The sequence below is a fragment of the Pseudorasbora parva genome, chromosome 25 (assembly GCF_024679245.1).
Source record: "Pseudorasbora parva isolate DD20220531a chromosome 25, ASM2467924v1, whole genome shotgun sequence".
Classification (NCBI taxonomy): Eukaryota; Metazoa; Chordata; class Actinopteri; order Cypriniformes; family Gobionidae; genus Pseudorasbora; species Pseudorasbora parva.
In genome coordinates this window covers 3,097,889-3,112,781 of record NC_090196.1, presented here as the reverse complement: position 1 = coordinate 3,112,781, position 14,893 = coordinate 3,097,889, and the positions used below count along the sequence as shown (strand labels likewise).

At 40.6% G+C, this 14,893-nt stretch overlaps 2 protein-coding genes across 2 annotated transcripts in view; one reads left to right on the top strand and one right to left on the bottom strand.

Moving 5' to 3' along the window:
- Positions 1-12,295, top strand: part of si:dkey-234i14.6 (uncharacterized) — a 26,300-nt gene extending 14,005 nt beyond the window's left edge. The window contains exons 3-5 of the mRNA XM_067436677.1: positions 3,401-3,625; positions 6,567-6,780; positions 9,775-12,295. Coding sequence (XP_067292778.1) covers positions 3,401-3,625; positions 6,567-6,780; positions 9,775-9,953 — 618 coding nt within the window. The 3' untranslated portion in view covers positions 9,954-12,295. The remainder of the gene's footprint in view (positions 1-3,400; positions 3,626-6,566; positions 6,781-9,774) is intronic.
- On the bottom strand, positions 12,071-14,893 carry nudt7 (nudix (nucleoside diphosphate linked moiety X)-type motif 7). The gene is made up of 3 exons (XM_067436678.1): positions 14,628-14,893; positions 13,884-14,042; positions 12,071-13,802 (listed from the first exon to the last, which is right to left on the bottom strand). Exons 1-3 carry the CDS (start codon positions 14,781-14,783, stop codon positions 13,452-13,454), a joined length of 666 nt encoding a protein of 221 aa, XP_067292779.1. The 5' UTR covers positions 14,784-14,893; the 3' UTR covers positions 12,071-13,451.

Here is a 14,893-nt window from a genome sequence, read left to right as displayed (position 1 = left end):
AATTTTATAACGTTGATATTTACGCATTCATTTCTACAAGCTTGAGTTGAGTAGGGTGATATCAGGTAAATTGGGCCACTTTTTGGTAAATCGCATGGGACAATAATACAATACCATATATGCCTTTTCCATGTGTTTTTATGATTAATAATGACTGTTTCTGATACTTTTGTGCTGAAATTTTGTACTAAAATATAATCATTAAGGCCCTACAGTTATTGAAACATCAGCTGTGCCAACTTTTTTTGCATGAACAGTTTCAGGTAAAATGGGCCAGTCAAACTGCAAAGGGAAATATTACTTTATCATCCATTTTAATTTTAAAACACAATTGCTTAAACAGCCACTTGACATTGAAACTGCATTAAACAAACATATTCAAGTGTGCCATTAAAAAAAACACACATTTTGGGTGCAAACCCACATATTCAATTGTGCAATTAAAAAATGTCAATTTTGGAACAGCATAGATCAATGAACTGATGTCAATGTGTGTGTGTGTGAGTCCTGTGCATGTGCGTGGTGTTCGGTGTGCGCGCGTGTGTGTGTACGGACATATACAGACACACACACACATTGTGTTTCCAAGTTTTATGGGGACTTTCCATAGGCATAATGCTTTTTATGATGTATAATCTGTACATTCTATCCCCCTACACGGCCCCTACCCCTAAACCTACCCAACACACACACACACACACACACACACACACACACACACACACACACACACACACACACACACACACACACACACACACACACACACACACACACACACACACACACACACACACACACACACACACAACCTACCCATCATAGGAAATATTCTGCATTTTTACATTTTCAAAAAACACCACTTAGTGTGATTTATATGAGGTTTTCCTCATGGGGACCAAAATATGTACCCCCAAGGACAAGGATTTTGGATATTGCCATCTTTGTGGGGACATTTTGTCCCCATAACGTAGGGTTTACCAGGCCACACACGCAGATGTCTGGTGCGCTATCTTTTTGGGGACTCACCATAGACGTTATGGTTTTTATACTGTTCAAACCATATTATATCTCCCTACACTGACCCTACCCCTAAATCTATCCATCACACAAAACTTTCTGCATTTTTATATTTCCAAAGAACTAATTCTGTATGATTTATAAGCTTTTGTACCCATGGGGACCTCAATTTAGGTCCCAACAATGACACAAGTCCCCATGAGTCTGTGTGCATTCAGGTTGAAGTCCCCACCAGGCTAGAAAAACATATAAGCACACACACACACACACACACACACACACACACACACACACACACACACACACACACACACACACACACACACACACACACACACACACACACACACACACACACACACACACACACAGAGGATGGCCCATTTTAGCTGAAACCATGTGGCCCATTTTACCTTGGTGGGTTAAGGTAAATTGGGCCACCAAGAAAATCATCACTTTTCAAAATAATATGTTAATATACCAAACTAACAGCATTATATCTGATGGATGCAATCAAGACAGATATTGTACATAGTTTTTTATGTGCATGTTTTATTTTATTATAGAGTTATAATCCTTATTGTAGTTTAGTTAGATTTGGTATGCCAGGCTACTTATCATGCAGCTTTCTGGTGCAGTCTTGATTTGAATCATCGCCCCGCCGACCATAGCAACCATAAACCAATCAAATCATCTGTTACTTGTCAAGTACAGTTATGACAACCGTTTGAAATCCTTTGCAGTCATTGGCTTCAAATTCCAGAGGGGGTAGGACCCCCAAACCTTAAATTGCCCATTTTACCTGATATCACCCTACTAATATAGAATTTACTTAGATCTTGCCTGAATGTAGTTTTTTTATTTTTTTTTATTTAGTTATTTATTTTAATAGTCTCCAGTTTACTTTATCTCACTTATTTGATTCCACATCTCTTATTTCTTTTACTTGATTTATTCATAATTCTACATATGTATGTATATAGCACCTTTATCCTATTCCTATTTTATAATTTATTGTGTTTTTTTGTTAATTGTTATTTGCTGTCCATGGAGCGGACCTGTTTACATTTCACTGCTGGTTGTATTCTGTATAACTGTGTCTGTGACAAATAAAACTCTTGAACTTGTTTTTTACTGTAGTATTTACTCTACCACATAATCATTTTTATGAGTGTACATTCAATGTTAAAATGTGGTTGAAATAATGTTTAGGAAACATTGGAACAACATTTAATGCTAGATGGTTATGAAAAGGTTAACACACGTTCGACAAGATCATCATAGAAAGTTGATTCCTTGTGATTGAAATGTTGTAACTTGACCATGACATTGATTTGTTGGCTGGGATTTTTTGCTGTTGTGCCTTTAAGAAATTCCTTCATCATATATGAAATGAGCTTGAACTTTTAAACATGTTATCTCCTCAACATTTATCCAATCAAAGTTCAAAACATGAGAATGAATACAGCAAACTGAATACTTTATAATTGATCTAATAGTAAAAGGCTCTTGCTTTCTCTGCAGGAATAGTCAGTAGTGACAGGAGACAAATGAGAAACCCTTAAAGGCCAGAACAGACCTGGCCGGATCCTACTGTACCGATGCTTCTGCCAGCATTATTGAATTGTTTCTCAAAATGGTGCCTGCCGGGAGATTTTGCCCTCCATTAGAAATCAGTTTAGTCCAATCAAATTTCCTGTCCTCATTTCATCAGAGTAAAAGATCATCAGTTTTGGCCCAGACGGAGAATAGAACAGGCAGTTCATCTTTTTACTCTGCAATAATTAATGTCAATCATAAGGCATGAATAATGTTTTTAAATTTAGGATGACTTATGATTAAATATTCACAGTCTCCGCTCTAATTCATCCCAAAGCTGTTCTATCGGGTTGAGCTCAGGACTCTGTGCAGGCCAGTCCAGTTCCTCCACACCAAACTCCTCATCCATGTCTTTATGGGCCGACGCTTTGTGCACTGGAGCGCAGTCATGCTGGGACAGGAAGGGGCCGTCCACAAACTGATCCCACAAAGTCAGGAGCGTGAAATTGTCCAAAATGTCTTGGTGAACATTAAGAGTTCCTTTCACTGGAACTAAGAGGCCAAGCCTTATTGCACAGGTGTCAGCCTATCACGGCCCCACGCTTGAGTTCACTGAGCTCCTGAGAGCGACCCATTCTCTCACTAATGTGTGTAGAAGCGTCTGCAGGCCGAGAGCTGGAGTTATACACCTGTGGCCATATGGAAGTGATTGCATACCTGAACTCAATGATTTGGAGGGGTGTCCCAATACTTTTGGCAATAAAGTGTATGTTTTCACTGTGTATGTTTTTACTGATACATAAGCAATAACATAATGATTTTGTCTGATTCTGTTTTAAAGGTTCCCACTCCAGAGATCCGTGCTCATAGTTTATACTTTGACCTGTCGGCGTACGGGATCGACACCGTGAAGGATCGGCGCGACTCCGCCCATCCGGCTGCAGCCAAGCCCGGATTCCACCTGAAGATATACGGCACCTTCCGGAACCGCTACATGGCTCTGGCCTGCACTTCAGAAGCGGACTCCAAAATGATGCACTTCTTGCGCCACACAGCCAACTCTTCAGTAAGACGTCCCAGCATGCATCTGTTTGACTTTATCAGTCTTTAGTTCAGGGTATGCTCTGCATTCTCAAAAGGTTCATCCAAAGACAAAAAATGCCATTCTGCTTGCTCTTCCCCAGCCAGACCTACTGGCTGAAATAATGTTAAAACAACATTGAAACCATGTTAAATGCTAAATTATTCACACAATACTTCTCTTCCGGGTTTATAATAGAGATTCGAACGGTTATGATTCAGCGTATTGATTCATGATTCGGATCGCGTGTCAAACTGCCAAAATCACAATTGCGATCCAAATCATGAATCAATTCACTGATTCATAACCGTTTGAATCTTTATTTGAGGATTGAACACAAACCCAGAAGAGAAGCCAATGCTGAATAAAGTCGTAGTTTTTGTTATTTTTGGACCCAAATGTATTTCTGATGCTTCAAGAGACTCTAATTAACCCACTGATGTCTCATATGGACTACTGTGATGATGTTTTTATTCCCTTTCTGGACATGGACAGTATAGTGTGCATACACTTGCATACGCTCTCGGACTAAATATAAAATATCTTAAACTGTGTGTGAAGATGAACGGAGGTCTTACAGTGTAGATCATAGTTAGGGGCCAAACACCGAAGGTGCTTAGGCACCTATTGTGTCCGTTCCCATTCTTTACTATTATTATTCTTTATTTTTTCCGCTCTTGAGTCTATGGCTGCCCATAGAACTGCTTGCGGGAAAGTTGTGGTATTTGGCACACGGATCCCAACTGTTATTATAGCAAATGTTGAGTCTCTAACTCAATCCCTCTAGCGCCACCACCTGACCAAAGTTGCACTCATGTTTATGCTAATAACTTTTGAACCATAACGGCTAGAAACTAAATTAAAGGGGGGGTGAAACACTCAGTTTCAGTCAATCTCATGTCAATCTTGAGTACCTATAGAGTAGTATTGCATCCTTCATATCTCCGAAAAGTCTTTAGTTTTATTATATTTATAAAAGAAATATGGGCTGTACCGAGTCTTTCCGGAAAAAACCGAGCGCCTGGAGGCGTATCGTGTGGGCGGAGCTAAAGAATGACGAGGCGTATCGTGAGGGCGGAGCTAAAGAATGACGAGGCGTATCGTGAGGGCGGAGCTAAAGAATGACGAGGTGTATCGTGTGGGCGGAGCTAAAGAATGACGTCCTCAAGCGTGGAGAAACCCATCACTATCTCAGCTAATACAGATAATGATCCACAATCAAATCTGAGGGAGAAATAAATTGAACAGGAGAAACGGCAACATCAGGACGTCCGTCTCTGTGGTATGGACTGTATTTAGTGGCCTCTCCACATTTGTGTGTGTTTACTCGCAGTTTATGAGGACATGATTCGGTTTATGGACTATTGTATGCGACTAGACCTTAGCAGTAGCAAGCAAAACGGTTTAGCACGTCAGACTAGTGTAACGTTATACAGAGAACAGCAATGGAGTCCGTTAGCGCATTTGAATGACGAAGCGGCGATCGTGTCGTTTACTGATGTTTACTCACGCGACGATAGCCGACAGCACAGACATCTGAAGCAGATTTACTCACCGGCTGCTTCCAAAGCAGGACCGAACCTTTATCACTGGGACCGCTCCGTCAAAAACACACTTCTTTGGTATGATTTGGTGAAGTCCTGTGACAGCAGTGACCGGTGGAAATCCACTTTGTGACGCGACTGAAGCGATGTTGTGAAGCTTCCCGTCATTTCTGCGTTCAAATCGGTTCAAATGCAGCGCTGCCTTCCCAGAATGCTGTGCTGAAGCGCTGAAGTCGCTTAATGTCAAAGTGGAGGAATAAAGTGGAGCGCGGCGCGGACTATAACCGACATTAGAGTTCACGGACGACTGGATCTGCAGCTGAGCGAGTGTGTATGGGCGTGCATTTCCTCTCTTGCTCTAGTCACGCGCGCGCACCCTACCGGGAGAAGAGCCCGTACGGCCCACACAAGGACCTTCCGCTCTATTAACGTCAAGCCGACCCATACTCGAAAAAAACTCTCCGGAACTTGTGAGAAACCGGAAGGCGTATTTTTGACACAGAAATACTCCATCAAACGTCCAACATTAGTGTTTGAAACTTTGTCTACGTTTAGGATGGGAATCCAAGTCTTTAAAGGTGTAAAAAGCTCAGTATGCAGGAAACAGCATTTCACCCCCCCTTTAAGAAAGTTCCTTTGATTCGCTCAAGCCGATTCCGATTCCGTCATGTAAATTTTCCCGCCATTTTGATCCTAAATTTAAAATGTTTTACTGATATCACACAACTTCGTATGTATTAGTCACCAGAACACAAAACAGTTACAAATTGCCATGAGAGCATGTGGACAATTTGGAAGAATTTTGAAGCTTTTTTCCACAAAATGAAAACATTTATTTGACATCTCTCTTGATGCTGTGTATGAGGACCCCCTTGAAAACGAGATGGTGCATCTCAAGGGGTTTATCCTTAAAGAATAAATTTGTATATATTATTTGATTCTGATCGCAGTGGTGGCAATACTGCGGTCCAAAACACAGTCAACATATACAGCTATGAAATGAACCAGCGGGAGTGAACTACCTGAACCATGAGCTGTCGGTGCCAGACTGTAGTTTCACAACTCCGGCTCTGCTTTAGCCTTACTTGGAAAGTTTTATTAATTAATAAAAAGAAAGAAAGCAGAAACACAGATAAGAAAAGAACAAAAATAGCACACACATATATGAGTGGTTGAAAAAGAAAACAATAAAGAGACGAGATGTATCAGGGAACAGCCGTCACAGGATATGTAATTCATAAAGACACATGCTGGTTACAGCCACTGCGTGTGTGTGTGTGTGTGTGTGTGTGTGTGTGTGGAGATAGTCTAAACATGTAGGGAGGGAGACCGAACGAATCACCTGTCCTGACCTCTATTTTTTCTCCTCTCTGTTCACTCAGATCATGAAGAACATCTTCCACCAGTCGTTCAATGCGTACAAGACGGACATCGAGCCCCGTCTGAGCGAGCTCACGCTGCACCACATGCAGTGCAGTCGCAAGCTGTTCGAGATCATGCTGTCGTACCGGCGGGTCAGCGCGGCTTACATCGAAGGAGACAACGTGGCCGTGACCGTGGAAGGAGAAGCTGCGAGAGTGCTGAACTTTGACACGGGTGAGAACTGAGGCTTTTCAACGTCACCTGAATGCACACACACTTACTGTCTCATACCTGTGTTTATGCATAGTCACATTGATAACTTACATTATTTACAAATTTAGCTGGAAATATTTATTTAGCTTTTAAATGAGGAAAACTGTAAATGGAACCTGGTATTTGTAATGCAGAACATAAGAATAAGCTTTTTAAAATAAAAGAGGTTTTCATTTGAATATTAGCAAATTATAAGTATTTTGTGTTTCTAAAAGGGTGTGTGTTTTTATTTGTTCCAGCACTTTCTGTTCAACCTTTTATGCTTTGATATTTCCTTTCTTAAACATGCTAAATTGATAGTATGATATTCAATTAGTTAAAGGGGGGGGTGAAACACTCAGTTTCAGTCAATCTCATGTCAATCTTGAGTACCTATAGAGTAGTATTGCTTCCTTCATATCTCCGAAAAGTCTTTAGTTTTATCATATTTATAAAATAAATATGGGCTGTACCGAGTCTTTCCGGAAAAAACCGAGCGGCTGGAGGCGTATCGTGTGGGCGGAGCTAAAGAATGACGAATGTGCACAAAGCGGTGACGTCCTCAAGCGTGGAGAAAACGGGAAACCCATCGCTATCTCAGCTAATACAGATAATGATCCACAATCAAATCTGAGGGAGAAATAAATTGAACAGGAGAAACGGCAACATCAGGACGTCCGTCTCTGTGGTATGGACTGTATTTAGGGGCCTTTGTGTGTCTTTACGCGCAGTTTATGAGGACATGATTCGGTTTATGGACTATTATATGAGACTAGACCTTAGAGGTAGCAAGCAAAACGGTTTTGCACGTCAGTCAGACTAGTGTAACGTTATACAGAACAACAATGGAGTAACCGTTAGCGCATTTGAATGACGAAGCACGCGATCGTGTCGTTTACTGATGTTTACTCATGCGACGGTAGCCAATAGCAGAGACATTTGAAGTTGATTTACTCACCGGCATCTTCCAAAGCAGGACCGCTCCGTCAAAAACACACTTCTTTGGTATGATTTGGTGAAGTCCTGTGACAGCAGTGACCGTGGAAATCCACTTTGCGACGCGACTGAAGCGATGCCTTGAAGCTTCCCGTCATTTCTGCGTTCAAATCGGTTCAAATGCAGCGCTGCCTTCCCGGAATGCTGTGCTGAAGCGCTGAAGTCGCTCGACGTCACCCATAGGAATAAAGTGGAGCGCGGCGCGACATTAGTGTTCACGGACGACTGGATCTGCAGCTGAGAGTGTGTATGGGCGTGCGTTTCCTCTCTCGCTCTAGTCACGCGCGCGCACCCTTCCGGGAGAAGAGCCCGTACGGCCCATACAAGGACCTTCCGCTCTTATTAACGTCAAATAGACCCATACTCGAAAAAAACTCTCCGGAACTTGTGAGAAACCGGAAGGAGTATTTTTAACACAGAAATACTCCATCAAACGTCCAACATTAGTGTTTGAAACTTTGTCTATGTTTAGGATGGGAATCCAAGTCTTTAACAGTGTAAAGCTCAGTATGCATGAAACAGCATTTCACCCCCCCCTTTAATAATAATATATTCAGGAATGTTTCATTTATAAGCTTTATTAGTATTTCATTTTTATCCTTGTCAAGCATAGTAGTTCACATCTCTTGTGGGAAAGAATCTTTGCTTTTTTAATTTGATTATATATTTATATTGGTAGAAAGCATAGGAATATTGACTATAATGTGATGTAATGATGTATAAGTAAGGGCTAATGTCCACCCAGCCGGTTGTTATCGCAGAATAAACCCCTCCAGAGTGATCAGGACCCCGAGGCGAAGCGGAGCGTCACTCTGAAGGGGTTTATTCTGCGATAACAACCGGCTGGGTGGACATTATCCCGCTTATTACACGAAATATTGTCTTTTTATTAGCTCTTACGCAAAGCTTCCGCGAAGAAAAACAGCTCCAGCCTGCTTTAAGCCTTTATCTATCGCTGCTAAATGTTGAGAATGAATGCTGAAAGGGTTAGTTCAGCCAAAGATGAACCCAAGCCTATGATTTACTCACCCTCAGGTCATTATAGGTGTTTATGACATTCTTCTGTCAGACAAATACAATCAGAGTTATATTTAAAAAGTCCAGGCTAACGTTAATCCCAGCAGTAGTTGGAGCTGTTTCTGAAGTCCATTAAATGCAGCTGTCCGTCAAATAACGCGCTCCACACGACTCCGATGGGTTAATAGAGCCTTCTGATTCCAATCGATGCGTTTGTGTCAGAAAAATATCCATATTTAAAACGTTATAAAGGAAACCCGCCTTGAAGTCTTCCATTGTAACCCACGGCTGTTTAAGCCACAAGATGGCGCCAGCGTTAAGCACAGAAGTAGAACCGGTCAAGATAACTCGCAGTACCCGGATGAGCGGTGTGTGTGATCTGGAAATAACACACCGCTGGAATGAGCGATTGACCAATCAGAATCAAGTATTTCACAGATACTTCATCAAGTATTTCCACATATCCAATGCCGATTGTCTAAAGCAGCTTCAGTGTTAAACAGGACAATATTGAACAAAATGTGATTTGGCTGTACAGTCGTTCTGGAGAAAACAGTGATGTCATCAGATTATTTTAATTTATCATACAGCGACAATGTTGGCAGATCAGTATTATAGTTTATAGAATTAAATAAGACCTAATTCATTGATTTGATTTGTATATTTAGTTGAATAACTTGTGATTGACAATATGTGATTTATTACAATACACACCAAAACTGGGAGATACTGTATCAGGGTTGAAATGATTTTGAGTTGAGTTAGCTATAAATATGTATTGGAAAAATAAAATAAAAATAATAAATTGAATAAGAAAGACCTGTATGTTTTTCTGTATGTCTGCTAACAACATTTCCACTAAAGCCAAAATGTTACTGTAACATTCCCTTTCACCTGACTGTATATTTGACTCTATTTGTCAGTGGTGTGTTATATGAATGTGTGTTTGCTGATGATGTTCAGGTTGCGGTGTGAACCTGGGCATGCGAGGCCTGGAGTCCCTGGGGATGTTCATCTACCGAACGGCCACGGCTCTGGACCAGAACGACGTGTTCGAGGCGCTCTCGGCCAAAATCCAGCACTCCAGACACGTGGCAGAGACCTTCAGGAGGAGCGGACTGGCCTCCGCCATGTTTGAATGACCCTGAGAGGTTCTCAACATAATGCTTACAATTAATGATCAATATCGTGATGTTTGGGGAGGCTGAATATTCACTGCACACCGGAGTGACCAAACGTTTATGTATTTGCATTTAATTTGTCAAAAGACTGCATTTATTTGTGTAATATTGAAGCTTAATTCTGCCAGAGAGTAAAAAAAAAAAAAAGCAAATGTGACTTTTCATCCCACCGTTTGGAGAAATAATATAAAATATATAAATGTGCAATTCTGACTTTTGTCCTCACAAATGCGAACTTATATCCCACAATGAATTTTTCTCACAGTTGTGAATTTATATCTCACAATTCTGAGATAAAAAGTCACAATTACTTAAAAAAAACACGTTACTCCTCGGGGGAACGTCTTATGTTGCGTATGCAGACCGGTTCTGGGTTTGGGAAATGTCCTCGGAGTGGCCGGTGTCTGAGCCTCACTGTGGTAAAGTTCATCTCCAGAGACACGTTTACACGGCAAAACATGCTTTTATTACGCAGTAGCTTTGTCTTGATTATAAATATCAACAAATTCTTACATTAAGAAACATTTACTGTTACTGTTTTGGGGAAAAATAACTCAAAATTAAGATAATTTTTGCGTAAAATAATGCCAATGGGGTAAGCAAAATAGTCTTGTTTTCTGTTTGAATTAAGATGATTCTGCTCACCCCATTATAAGGCTCATGTGGGAGGAGTGATCTTCCCGCCAGGATGAGCTTGACCAATCAGCTGTGAGCGACTTCCCGCTTCAAGTCAAATCAATCTGAACATGGCGTGAGGCATTACATCAAGCAACTCTGACATATTAACACGTTATAAAGTAAAATATCTAGCTTCCCTTGGACCAGCAAAAGTGTAACTGGCATGACGATGACGATGGCGATGGCATTTTGAACTGCGAGAGGCGTTACTCTCTCTGTGTAAGTTGAATACGGAAGTCAGTCAGTCGGATATTTTACTTTATAACGTGTTAAATATGGAGATTTTTTTCACAAACCCATCGATTCCCTTCAGAAGGCCTTTATTAACCCCTCCGGAGCCGTGTGGAGCAGATATATGATGGATGGATGCCGTGGGCGGCGAAACCATTGTGTGTGAGCGGGACAAGACCAATGACATCGGACCCACACACTTTTACCATCTCTAATTCAGCACATGTCTGTTTACCGACCCCTAACGGATGATATTATTAAACATGTTAGACACTTTATTTCCACTTTTGTTTTGTTTTGTTAAGTAAACGCCTTTCCAATCTGATATGTGATGGAAAAAGGAGTAGAGCGAAATCGGCAAAAGGCGGATTCGAACCTCATGTCTGTGATTTTGTCTGGCCCAAGCAGACGTTTAGCAAACAAGGCGATATATTTGCACTTAATGTAAATTATATCTACTCCAGTTTAAGTTTTCTGGGAGAGGACCCACCCACATTTTTTTTTTTGCTTCCGACGCCCATGATGGATACACTTTTATGGACTTCAAATCATTATAAAGCTTGGGAGAGCCAGGACATTTTTAATATAACTCTGTGTTCGTCTGAAAGAAGAATGTCATACACACCTAGGATGGCTTGCGGGACAGTAAATCATGGGATCATTGTCACATTGGGTGAACTCTCTCGTTAAAGCGTCATGAAAGAGCATTAAAGTCCATTAGTCTGTGCGACTCCTATCCCAGACTCCGGTCACTCCGAGAGCGTTTCCCAAAGAGAAACACCAACACGTGACGTCAAAGTTCACCGTGGAAAGGGAAACAAGCTCCCATAACCTAATGTTATGGTAAGACTGGTACATTTGTGTTTTGTGAGTGGATCTTGACAACAAATAAGACCTGGAGATCAATCCAGCATAGAATGAACAGTCCAGGAGAAACCTTAAGATACAGTGATCTTAAAACAAATATTAAAGTATGTTAAAGCACACTGCGTTAGATAACACACTCTCGTATCCAGTGTTGGCCTTAATCTGTGCTCGCAGTGTTTCTCCGAGACCTTCAGTGCCTGAGTCTGGACACATGAAGATCTGTTCTGACTCTTCTGTCGGACAGACATGATAACCACAGCATTCGCTGCTCGACGAAACAGAGACTAGCAAAAATAAACAGGTACAAGCAGCAGATTTTAATCGTGGGATTTTCAGCACGCTTCTGTGAATCACAAACACACACACTGGAATGACACAAAACACACGATCAACATCCACACGAAAGGAATGACCCGTCAGTTCAGCAGAAACGAAGTGCCTGCCAGACATCACAAGCACCTCATTTACATTACACACACACATGATGTCTATTTATTTTGTAATATTTGTTAATAAAATAAAGTGTTTGCCTTATGATAATGTGCATTCTTTCTTATTCAAGTATAGACTTTATTTAAAAGCTGATGAAAAAACCCTGAAACATTGTAATCTGCTGTAAGTTTAGCTGTTAAAGCTCAGGCGTGTCACTCAGAGTCAGCACTGAGGCGATGGTGACCTCTAGTGGACAAACGCCTAATGTGGAGATCTCACAAACACGAGGAACTGCAGGAGGCCTGGCCCTTGATCAGCTAATAATGAAATAAATGTCAAATTAATCAAATCAAATAAACTGGCTTGGTTTGGAAAAAAAAATTTGTTTACTTATGTGACCATTTACTGCCTTCAGAACTGTAAACATGAATGCGAGGAATTATTTTAGTATAATTTGCATACTATTATAGTATTTCTAATTATTTTAAATTCTATTATATTTTGAGCTATCATTTTCAATTGTAGTATTTTTGTTATATGCTTTTTAGTATTTCCAACTAGTTTTCAATTGATTTTCATTAGTTTTAGTACTTTAACCTAAACTTTTATTTAAAGTTTCGCATATAATACTGATATTTAATTTAACAGTTTTAGTTTAAGCTGTAGTTACCTGTACACTGTAAAACATTATTTAGAAAAAAAGTGACCTGGTTGCCTTAAAATTTTTAATTTATTGAAATAAAAAATTTGAGTTAATACAATGAACATTTTTTGAGATTCGACAACCTTTATTAAAATATTATTAAAAGATTTTGTAAGCATATTGTGTAATTGTGTGTGTTTTATTTCTGATGACGCAGTGAAACATGCCAAATAGTGCTTTTTTCATGATTTATCACGTTTTTTATGTGGTTTAGATACAATAATATTTTGAGTTTCTATTTATTAAACCAATTTCCTTCATTGTATCAACTCAAATTTTTAATTTCAATAAACTCAAAATCTGAAGGCAACCAGGTTACTTACTTTTTTAAGTTAAACCAACATTTTTTTTTACAGTGTAGCAACACTGATTGAAATAATAAAATCTCAGGGTGTGTGGACCATATTAAATCTATTATATGGAATGGTTTGGTGTTTTTTAATGTTATTGACATCTGCTCATTGTAAAACAATGCTCTTCAGTAACTTCACAGCTCGATGACAGTCATTTCCCCTGTGATCAGAAACACTGAGTCCGATGTGTGTCCTTCATAACTTGCTCAGTCTGTGGTTAAGAAAGTCTTTAAACCCAGACCCCGGATCGGTCAGGTCAAAGCCGACCTCAAACTCAGGCTTCTTCCCGAGGGCCAGAACCGCGACCGTTAGGGCCAGAGCGGCCGTCAGACCCCAGATGTGATGGATGTGGCCGGTGCAGGGGTCCGTGTACATGAAGCTGTGTGTCGGGCCGAACACGCTGGGCACAGGATAGCAGGAGTGATCCGCCTCTTTAGTGAAGAACTCCAGTGGAAGAGTGAAGACCTCGCTGACTTCATCTGCATTCGGATCGGCTTCGAAGGAGCTCTCGATGAAAGCCACGACCGGCGTGATCAGCAGACCGGCCTGAGGAAAGGGTTCGAGACGTTACAGTCGGACACAAGTCACGATGAAAATCATCATCCTAAACTGTAAATGTGAGTGAACCTTGTTTAGGATGGGGAAGAGTTTGCAGATGACCTCCACTGTGTGTGAAGGAAGGCCGATCTCCTCCTCAGCTTCTCTCAGAGCCGTGTGTGTTTCGTCTGTGTCGCCGGACTCTGACTTTCCTCCAGGGAAACACACTTCTCCCGCGTGATGTTTGAGCTGAGAGAACACGATCTGTTTTCAGACACTTGATTGCAATGTTAATATTATAGTTTAAATTGACATTAAATGCTGAACTGTAGAGTGATTGAGTGACTGAAAGACAGCTTTATATACAACTATTACTCCTACTGTCTTTGAAATTTGGTTCAAATACACAGCTGAATATACTGACGAGCTATTATGATCAATTAGTTTTAATGTCATTTCTATTGAAACCTGTATGCAATGTATTTAAATATATGCAGTTACACATTTCTAATGATGAAGCTGAAATTGTGCACATTTAAAATACAATAATATATGAATGTCAAGTAACACTTCAGTTCAAACTATAATCAAGTAGTAATTCATGTGCTTTAGTGTGTTAGTCAAGTGTACTCATTTAAAATGTAGTAAAATGTACTTTTAATCCATTTAATCTGATATTGTTACAGAGTGCAGCTTTAATACTTTATTATTAAGTACAATTAAAAAAAATATTTATTAATATTTAAAATATACTACAAGTGCACATGAACAGAAATAATTTTAAAGGTGTGAGTAGTGTGTGTGTGCGTGTGTGTGTGTGAAGATCGGGCTCACGTTGACCGAGCGCACGGTCATCAGCACGCGCAGCTCTCCGTCTCTCAGCAGCAGCGGGATCAGCACGGACGCTTTGGGAACGGCGGGGACACGGGGACACGCCTCGCCACTGTCGTATTTCTTTAACGACGCGATAGTTTTCTCCTTGAGATCCATCGCGGAGTACGGGCACCGGTCAGGACACTTTCACTTCACGCTTCCGCTTACCTCAGCGTTTCCCATAATGCTCCTCTGAGCTCTGGGTTCAGATCTAGATCAGTGTGTGA

What these genes read in the sequence shown, in the direction of transcription:
- nudt7 (XM_067436678.1), bottom strand. Translation starts at nt 14,783, where the DNA reads ATGGATCTCAAGGAGAAAACTATCGCGTCGTTAAAGAAATACGACAGT. An exon ending in TGACCGTGCGCTCGGTCAAC is followed by an intron (nt 14,043 to 14,627) that starts GTGAGCCCGATC and finishes GTGTTCTCTCAG; the next exon opens with CTCAAACATCACGCGGGAGA. An exon ending in TCTTCCCCATCCTAAACAAG is followed by an intron (nt 13,803 to 13,883) that starts GTTCACTCACAT and finishes CCCTTTCCTCAG; the next exon opens with GCCGGTCTGCTGATCACGCC.